Source organism: Amblyomma maculatum, chromosome 4, assembly GCF_055883805.1.
Source record: "Amblyomma maculatum isolate TAMU_Amacu chromosome 4, ASM5588380v1, whole genome shotgun sequence".
NCBI classification, from domain to species: Eukaryota; Metazoa; Arthropoda; class Arachnida; order Ixodida; family Ixodidae; genus Amblyomma; species Amblyomma maculatum.
This window is the reverse complement of record NC_139347.1, coordinates 181,896,963-181,906,779: the sequence shown is the minus strand read 5'-3', so window position 1 is coordinate 181,906,779 and position 9,817 is coordinate 181,896,963. Positions and strand designations below refer to the sequence as shown.

At 43.4% G+C, this 9,817-nt stretch overlaps 1 protein-coding gene across 1 annotated transcript; it reads left to right on the top strand.

Moving 5' to 3' along the window:
• The first annotated feature begins 7,782 nt into the window (after positions 1–7,782).
• On the top strand, positions 7,783–9,363 carry LOC146193780 (uncharacterized). Its single transcript, XM_084600601.1, has 3 exons — positions 7,783–7,836; positions 8,076–8,368; positions 9,150–9,363. The coding sequence occupies exons 1-3, from the start codon at positions 7,783–7,785 to the stop codon at positions 9,361–9,363; spliced, it is 561 nt and encodes a 186-aa protein (XP_084456727.1).
• The last annotated feature ends 454 nt before the right edge of the window (positions 9,364–9,817 follow it).

Genomic DNA, 9,817 nt, shown 5'->3' with positions numbered 1-9,817 from the left:
TGAACAACAATAATACGACTTCTTTCAAGCCCATAGGGCAGAAGAAAATGCCGGCGAAGGGATCTGTTTAATATGAAAATATTTTTCAATTACACAGCCGCACAAGCTCGGCCACTTGAGGCCGTAAAAGTATATCGTGCAATTACGTGCGCGAGAATTGGATGGTAAAATGGCTATTAAGAGTGAAATTACTTGCAATGCTATATTGCTGAAAAAGACAATTTAAGTCAGAGCACTTTCAACCACCGAAATCAAGAGCGGCACAGTTAAGCATGCTAGCGCACCGGATCTTATGTTCTTCAATATGGCGGCGTCGGCGAGGTTGTCTCCGTCCTAGACGGCGGCGCTGCAGCGAGGCACTAAAATATTGCCGGTAGATTGCGTTTCGTGTATAGTATGATGCCATGATACCAGCGGTCTGGTGACTGAATCGAAGGGAAGGTTAGTGAAAACCTACTGGAAGATTGGTGGCTGAAAAACAAAAAATTAGCATCAGTTCGTAGTAATAAAAATTTACTATAAAAAGTGACAAAATACTAGATAGATTAATAGCCACAATAAAAAAATGGAAGGAAATTCGACCTCGGTGGCAATAGCCACCACTCGATTTCGAAAGCGGACGCTGTTATATTCCACCCATTCATCGTATTGCCGCAACAGAGAAGAGTCAAATAAACTTAGCCAAAATTGTCTGCATCGCGCTCTTCCGTTCTACATAAGGGGAGCAGAAAACAAAAGGTTTATGTCTTCGTATGACTTTTAAAAGAATCACCGCTAAATGTTTTCGCACAGGTGTGGATTGGGCTCCTGTTTTTCCTCGTCGTCTGTGTGATGACCAACGCTCTGGTCGACACCGTTCTCGATTCTGCCAATTGGTCGAGACCTGCTAATTGGTCGACGGTGCGACGCATCATCGAAAGCAACTGGTGGCTTTACGTCTCTGCTATGTTCATGGAGTGTAAGTTCAATAGTAGCAAAGTAGCAATAGAAAACGACGAATATAAGCACTGAAGGGGGTGCAACTTTGCTATAGAAATTGTTCTACTCACCTAATTGTAAATGGCCACCTATCAAGCCCCGTACCAATCAACTCTTCTGTGAAACAAGGCTGTCCGACGTCTCCGCTGCTTTTTGCTCTTCACTTGGAGCCACTTTGTCAGAGTGGTTTACGTAACAGTAGTATCCATAGCTTCCCTCTCCTTGGAAATGAGGTTAAAGTGCTTGCATATGCGGATGATCTTGTGTTTTTTTGCAGAGACAAACCAAGCATAGAAAACGTTATATCCAGCATAGAACAATTTGGCATTGTCTCTGGTGCTCAGATGAATCATTTTAAGAGTTCCGGCCTTTGATTTGGTTCGTGGGGCTCCACACCACGCAGGAGGTGAATGGTCAAGTGTGCCCCCTAATTATCTAGGCGTTCCACTGAATGAATTTAAGTCAAGTACAAATTACTGGAAAGAGCGCGTTCCAGTCGTCCAGCGTTATGCTAATGCAGTTGTCCCCTATCGGCTTTCAGTATTCGAAATAACGGCTTGAGGGGCTAGTTGTTGCTGCATCGTATGCGTATGTTGTGTATCTTCTCTTGTGTTTGTGTTTGTTGCGCCACATTTCTGAATACGTTTCAGTATTCGGTCGGGCTCAGGTCTGCAACATGTTTGTGGCGAGAAAACGTTATTATGTGCTTCAGGTCCTTCACTGTGCTAGGCATTACACCCAGCGTTTTCAGCGAATATTTGCGACGTTTATTTGGTCATCGAATTTGGAACCGATTCGACGTCATAACCTATTCGGACCTCTTTGTACAGGGGGGCTCGGCTTAGTGTATCTGTATGTAAGGCAGTCAGTTGCCCGTTTCTTCTTTTTTTGTGATTGTTCACATCCGATTATTAGAGCATTCTTACAAGTTAATTTCATGAATCTGCCTCCCGACTTAGTGGTTTCTTCAGATTTTACTGACCGCCCACAGTTACTAGGATTTATGCAGGAAATTTATGCTTCGATGAGGTTTCTGACAGTACGATTCTCGAATGAGTACTTATATTCTGTTTCGTTCAAGATATTATACAAGGATTTGGTAGCAATGCTTTTTCCGCCACCATTGTATCGTTCTTTATACTTTGGTTTTAAGGGTCATGATGTGTTAAAGATGGTGCGCAAAATGCAGATTTTTTCTTGCACGAAAACATTTTTCTTTAATTTACACGCCGAAACTCTACCTGTTAACACATGGCTCCATAGAAAAAATGTTTTTGTATCTTCTGTAAACTGCCGTTTGTGTGATGTGCCTGAAACAATTGAGCACTGTTTCATTAATTGCAAAGACGCAATTCTTATTTGGGATGTGCTGCAAAGAACTCTAAAGAAAGATTTTGTCCTAAACTCGTACAGTGTGTGGTATCTTTCTGTTACACAATCTGATTACGAACCACATGACATATTTTTCCTTATTGGACTTCATAGCTTGTGGAAGACACGCATGTCGGATCATAACGCTGCACCTGTTGTTCCACCTAGACTCTATTTTAGCAGAATGACGCTGCAACTGAAGGACACTTATGATGAAAATGACTTTCAACCTGATTGGTTTCCACTGGTGACACAGTGCTTATCTTTGCCTGCCTTTTAGTTGTGTTTTCTTTTGTGCATCTCAGAAATGGCTGAGTGCATTGTAAATAGTACGTGTACATAATCCTTTCTGTACATAACCACTATAATAAATACCATGTCAGAAAAAAAAAAAAGGAAACGTCACCGTGGTATAGTGGTTAGCGTGCTGGGCTGGTATGCGGCGTCATCCGTGAGATCATGGTTCGATTCATGGCGCGGGAAGTTTCGTTTTTCAAATTTTATTTACGTACATTTTTTTATTTACCTGAACGTCTTTTTAGCTTGCATCCGCGTTTTCCCCATAACGAAGGGCGCTGACCACATTTTTCAACGCACATAACCTGCGACTCCTGCGACTCCTACTACTCCTACCACTCCCACAACTCCCATGTCAAATAATCAGATATGAATAGGTCCTATATATATATATATATATATATATATATATATATATATATATATATATATATATATATATATATATATATATATATATATATATATATGAAGGAAAGAAGCCAACAGTCGGCGAGGCCAAGGAAAGCGTTGGGGATGGTATCTTTATGTCATTTTTTTTTTTAATGTTTACTTCGATAACCACAGAAATTAGTAATGTAATCTGTTTAGGGGAAAGATAATTAGACACAAAGTAGAAGAAAAAACAACGTGCCGATGGTGGGATCCGAACCCACGACCTCCGAATAACGCGTCCGGTGCTCTACCAACTGAGCTACATCGGCCGCTGTCCCCCCTGCTACTTTCTTGGGTATTTATGTTGTCTGTATACGAACCTTGAGAGTGTTCACCAGCGCCACCCTCAGCCATAGCGGCGGACGTGGGACGTCCTTTTGTTACCGCCAGCGTCACGTAGAACGTGATCAAGAGCGAGGGCGAAAGCTGTGCTAGAACCCTCTTACGCTACCTATGGCTTCAAGACTATATATATATATATATATATATATATATATATATATATATATATATATATATATATATATATATAGGATTTTTTCAATAGGGCACTGTTACAGTGCGAATGCGCCAGCTGCGTTCGCTCTGATAATACATTCTTGTGTATGAGCTGGAAACCTTGAGCAGTATGGTATAACGCGATAGCCAGTTAGCCAAGGTCAGAGGAGAGCCGTGCGTACCTCACTGCCGTCGAATGATACCTGGAGTGCGTTTACCCGATAGAGATTGTTCATATTTGCACAGTTGCTGTCTCTGCGGTACTTGTAGCCGCTGAAATTGTGTTGTACGTTCCGACATAAATAAAGGAAAGAATCTTGACTATGCACTCCACTTGGCATGTGCAGATGTTGTTCTCTCGGGTATCAGATGAACAGCTTGTACGTCAAAAACATGTTGCCTTAAAACTGGTTTTGATATCACTCTCCCCCTACTGAAGCACACAAAGCACTATGCTGAAGCCAGCTAAACACGTATCGTAGAACTATTTGACAAATTCAGGCTTCCAATATAGGTCGAGGAAAAAAGTTTGCAGTGACTTAGCTCTGGTTAAGCCTGGTAACTTGCGTTAGCAATGGCGGCATGGCTACGCTTGGGTGTTTGCTTATGGCGTAGCTTCTGTGGTTCGATATTTTGGCTATAGAGTAACACATGACACACAATGATTACGACTGTTCTTCCGGCGATTGTTCAGCGCGCTGTCTTCGTTTGGTGGCGTTGCGGCGTTCCTGAGCAATCATATTTTCAGTAGTAGCCGACGAGGTGGAAGCACTCGGAGAGCTAGAACGTAGTCGCCGAGCTTCATCTTGTGCACGACACTTAGCAGGACGTTCTTCACGTTCTTCCACTGTCTCTGGTGCACGTTGTCGCTTCCTAGCCTGAGCTTGTTGCCGACGCCTCTCGTTAGCAGCCTGCATAGCAAAGCAATCACGGCGAGGCCGAAGCAACCGGACGAGGCCGGAGCGAACTGAACGAGAAGGATACTGCGAAGGCAAAAAGAGCGCGAGGTGAGGTGTGCTTGGCTTCACCTGTTCCGACAGTGTCAGCTGGTGTAGTGGGCAGTGCCCGTGGTTGAACCAGAGAGTAGCAAGTTGGGAACTTGCTCCTTTCATGTGCGATCAGTTATGGTTCAAAGACCATCAATGGAGCACGCATGCTTCGCACTGGCCAGTATTGAAATGCCCAGAACATTGTTTAGATCGAACGTACTACTGAACATGGCCGAACCTAACCATTAATCTCTTGTGAAGGGTCTGTGGAGCTCGGAGGAAAAACTCTAGGGACTATAAAGTAAAAGAAACAGCACCCATAGAAGTTTTTCTGTGCCTATAACTCACACCCACAAGAAAGGATGCCCTAAACAGCCATAGCAATACAGTTTCCCTATGCCTAGTATGTGAAAGAATGTCGATGTAAGATAACCTTCTCGCAAAAATTTTTTAAATGCGGCATTTGGAAGCAGAGTTATTTGCAATCAAATTTTCAATATCTGCGCCTTCGCGGCTTTTCTCCTCTTTTCAGCATTTTAGCGCGCGCAAAGGCTGGCCCTCCTCCAAGGCCTCGCCCACCGACACGTCACAATTGAAGCATCTGCGCTTTTACTTTTTTTGCTTAGCGCCGCACGCCGCAACTTCCGTTTTCTCGCGCTTGATTGACGTTGATCCACACCCATGTTTCGCAATTAAAACATTTAATTAACCTACGTTTAAAAATACTTGGCTCGGTCAAAATATTCAGATCACCCCCATAAAAGTAAGGTTAAAACATCTGTAAATATCAAATCACTATACAGATATGGAAAGTTTCACATGGTATAAATTATTGGGCACAGTCAAACCATCTCCCATTTTTTTTTCTTTTGTTTCCTCTTTATGTCTACAATGTTTCACCAAGCGGCCAGATAAACTTCAGATAGCCTCGGTTGCTGTCTATATCAGGCCAGACATTTACGCAACTACAGTCTTTGAAATTGCAGTTTTTTCAGCACCGCAAGGTCATCCTTGCTGTTACCTAAGTGATGGAGTGTACCATGTGGTGCACGGGGTATCCAGGGGCTGCTACAACAAAAGAGCAATAAAGTGCCCTTCTACGTACTTATATAGTAGTAATTTAGGCCAAAGAATCGCCTTAGTACCTTAGCCTGAAATCTTCTTAAAAGAGTTCAATTAGGTCCTTGTTGTGACAATTTGTTTATTTTCAATATTAGCCGCCCGCTACCGATATATACTGGCAGTCAACGGTACCATTAATTTTTTTAGACTAAAGTTACATGGACGGATCACAGTTCAGTTCAGTCGTTCAGTCGTGTCCGACTCTTCGTGACCCTATTGACCATGTCACGCCACGCTTTCCGGTCTCTCACTATCTTCCTAACATCACATACAGATAGTGATTAATCACAAAAGGGTAGCCAAAGCTGCCGTAAAGGGGACATTGTTAGTGGATTAAACAGACTACTTTAGAACGTAAGCAGACCTAGAACTACCAGAAAGACGGTACGATTGTCAGCGTATATCCGAAGAGTTCATTTTTCCCAGACGAAGTCACCTTCGAGACCTTTTAACTAAAGAAATCGTAACTGGGTAAAGAAATTTCATGTGTTAAGACGAAAATCCTATAATGGCTCGTACGGTCGGTGTTCACTCGTTCGTTCGGTCCCATTATAGCAGTCAGTCAGATGATGTCTTCACCCGAAACCGAAACTAACGTAATCAGAGAAATAAATATCTGGTCTCTACCTTGAATTTAAACTCCACCCCTCGTATGCCCAGCCGAGTCCTTTAACCAACTATGCCAACCCCAAGATTTTTTTCTTTATTGCATGGAAGTACCTCAAGCCAGATTTAACAAGGTATCATCCCGCAACCTTTTTATACACAGTCACACCAGCATCAAACTCTCACTAGGCCCACACATCAAACATCCAGGAGACATAAACATTACTTTATTAAACTTAACTAGACAAGAAGTCGATCCTGCACAAGCATATACCCCAGCACCATAGCACACTGTTCTCTACTTTTATAAGCGTGGTGGCTCTGCGCGGCGATCTGTCATGCTTCCCGAGATCTTGAAACGCGCATAATAATTCTCCTTAGCTACCCGGAGTATAATAGTTAAAAATAAAGAAATTAAATAATCTTGTCTTTACTGGGAATCGAGCCTTCGTCTCTTGGATCCCCAGCCGAGCGCTTTAACCAACTGCCCCATGCCCGTGATCGCCAAATACACATCGTAATTCTCCTTGTTTACAGTGAAGATAATAGTATCGATAACACTGATGCTGCAATTGGTGATAATGACAAAAGATGGCATCACCAATGATAAGGACGGTATAATTAGTTACATTGATAATGAGAGCAAACGTGTTGCTCCGTGTGCAGCAGCAACGCTCAACCTTTCGCCTTTCTGCAGTGTAGATTCAATAGTGCTCTCGGAAGTTTTAAAAATAACACCCCTAATACATCATAAAATGTTGTCCAGAGAACTTGCGACGACTGCCTGCAAGTGCTCATGATTTTCTATAAAATTACACGCGCCGGTGACTAAAAGTTTACGGGGCAAGGTTAGCGACCCTAATGTAATGAGTTCAATCGCGGCCAATATTTCCTGCATTTGTCTGGTGATGGAATGTCAAATATGATAATCAAATGGTAGAATCTCACAACACTGATTTCCTCCAAGCACACACCGTTCGTGTCTGACTAAAGAAAAGAAGCTTTAATATCAGCTGCTCCAAAAGGCGCCGTGAAAAAATGTTTTCTAACGTTTTCAGCCCAAAACAGTGTACTCTTCGTTTGAGACTTTTGGGGAAACATGAACCTTGCTTGAATGAAACGTGGAAATATGGGCTGAAACGTGGAGGCTAACCAAGAGGGTTCTACTTAAGTTGATAGAAACTCAGAGGGCTATAGAACGAAATATGGTAGGGGTAACATTAAGAGATAGGAAAAGTGTAGATTGGGTCAGAGAAAAACTCAAGTTGCTGACATTCTAGTGGAAATTAAGAAGAAGAAATGTGCATGGGCAAGACATGTAGTGCGAAGAGAGGATAACTGATGGTTGCTTAGGGTAACAAACTGGATTACAAGGGAAGGAAAGCGTAGTAGGGGGCGGCAGAAAGTTAGGTGGGCGGATGAGGTTAAGAAGTTCGCAGTGCTCAAGTGGATGCAGCTAGCACAGAGCCAGATAAATCGGGGAAATATGGGAGAGGCATTGGCCCTGCAGGTGGCTGATGATGATGATAATGATGATGAGGTACCTTGCTTTACCGTCTGTGCTATTCACCGCTTCTCGTGGTGAACAAGAAACCGTTCGCTCCGAAGACCTTATGATAGTTAAAATAGTATTGGAAACCCTTGTCGGATGCTGCTTTTGAGGTATATTTTGAATCTTCGTAAAACTTAGAGAATACAGTGTACTGACCTTGTTCATTGTTCTCCTTGTTGTCTCGCTATTGCATGTAGCCTACTGAAAGTGGTTCAATGCATTTTCAGAACGCATACGGTGTCGAAGTGTACCGTATCGTATGGGCTATGACTGTGGCGCGGGACGGCCTCCGCGACATGAACAAGCTGTACGAAGAGGAGAACCTGCGCCAGGTGCTCGAAGGGACAGCGGTGATCATGAGCGACCACACCTCGCAGCAGTATCACATGTCACGTACCTGCCGCCGGCGGCTGGCTGCAGGTACCTACTACTTCGGTGAGGAGAGTTCCTACCCTACCAAGCTGGCCATGGCCATGAGAAAAGGAGTCGACCTTGGCCTCCTGCGTCTCATAGACAAAAAGTTTGATCGGTCAGACTACGGCGGAAATGCGGTCGCGCTTGTAGTTTAGAATTGCAATGACGTAACGTGGCAGAGCTTTAAGAGCCGAAAACGTTCCCTCTCAACCGGAAAACAGCATCCATGCTATTAGCGCAGTTTTTAGCACCAACATTCAGCACATCAGAGCCGGGCTGAGGCTGGAATTGTGCTATATGATTCCCTTGCCTCATTTCATCTCAGTCCCGCGTCTGAGGTGTTAGGTTCATATACGATCGCCATTAATAGCAAAACCATCAACGAATGCAGAGAGCACATTCCCCACAGATATAAAAAGCTTTTAGCCAACCACATACAAAGAGAAACCGAATACAGACAACTTTAAACATAAGGAGGCAAATTCAAATGCGGGGATAAAGACAACTATCGGCACATTCATCTTCCTAGCATGATGGAGTACAGAAGCTGGTTTAAAAAGCACTCTCTATTGCTTTGTGTTAAGGCGAGTTCACTCTCGAAAGTGGAGGAAGTCGTGTGAATTTTTTAACTTTATACATTGCAATAGGAGAGACTCAAACTCTCTCAACCAAGTTGTCAACGACCTCTTCCGATCTGTCCCTCTCTGACAAATATTTTTCGATACTACCCTATAGCGATACCAGGGTAAGAAAAGGAATACACGATTACTATAAATTATCTGGCTATACCCGAAAACAAACCCAGTTTAGGAACATGCTAAGTGCAGCGAAAGAAAATTTGTGAAAAATGTTACAGGCTCGAACGTCCGCTGCTATTTGTGTCGCAGGGTGAGCTGGCTTGGAGAGAGTGGTATAATCCAGGCATGGATCGAAGCGGAGCTGGGCGACTGGCAGTCGTGCCTGTCGGGACGTCACGAGGATACCTACAACGCACTCTCCCTGTTCGAGGTCCAGTCTGTATTCTTGCTGTTCCTCACCACTGCCGCCTTGTCTCTGCTCGTATTCTGCGTAGAAATGGCAATCGCAGGTGAGCAGCAATAGCACGTTTGGAATAGAACAATTTCACTATGCACTGAATGATATGCATTGGAGTCAAGCGCGAACTTCCGTGAATGAAATTTCGGTGAGGTGATCAATGATGATTTTGGGATAAAACGCTGCAGCCGAATTTTCGGACACCGAAACGCTTATGTTCACTAACACAGTAAAATGAAAATGAGCAGAGACAGGAAGGTGCCTAGGCCTTGTCCTCTGGGCTTGCCTTCGTTCGTAACGTGATAAAAAATCTTGAAAATGACCAACAAAGTACGAGCAACAAACCTTGCCGCAAAGTGGTAGATTCTTGAGGTTGCAGTATTTGTTTATAGCTGTCTGAAGAATATAAACCATGAGTTCTCTAGCCGGCTCTCCAAAGGTTTTATCCGTACATTTCTTAAGAAATGTGGTAAGAACTGGTATGGCGAACATTTGCCCAAGAAATGCGGCACAATTTTTC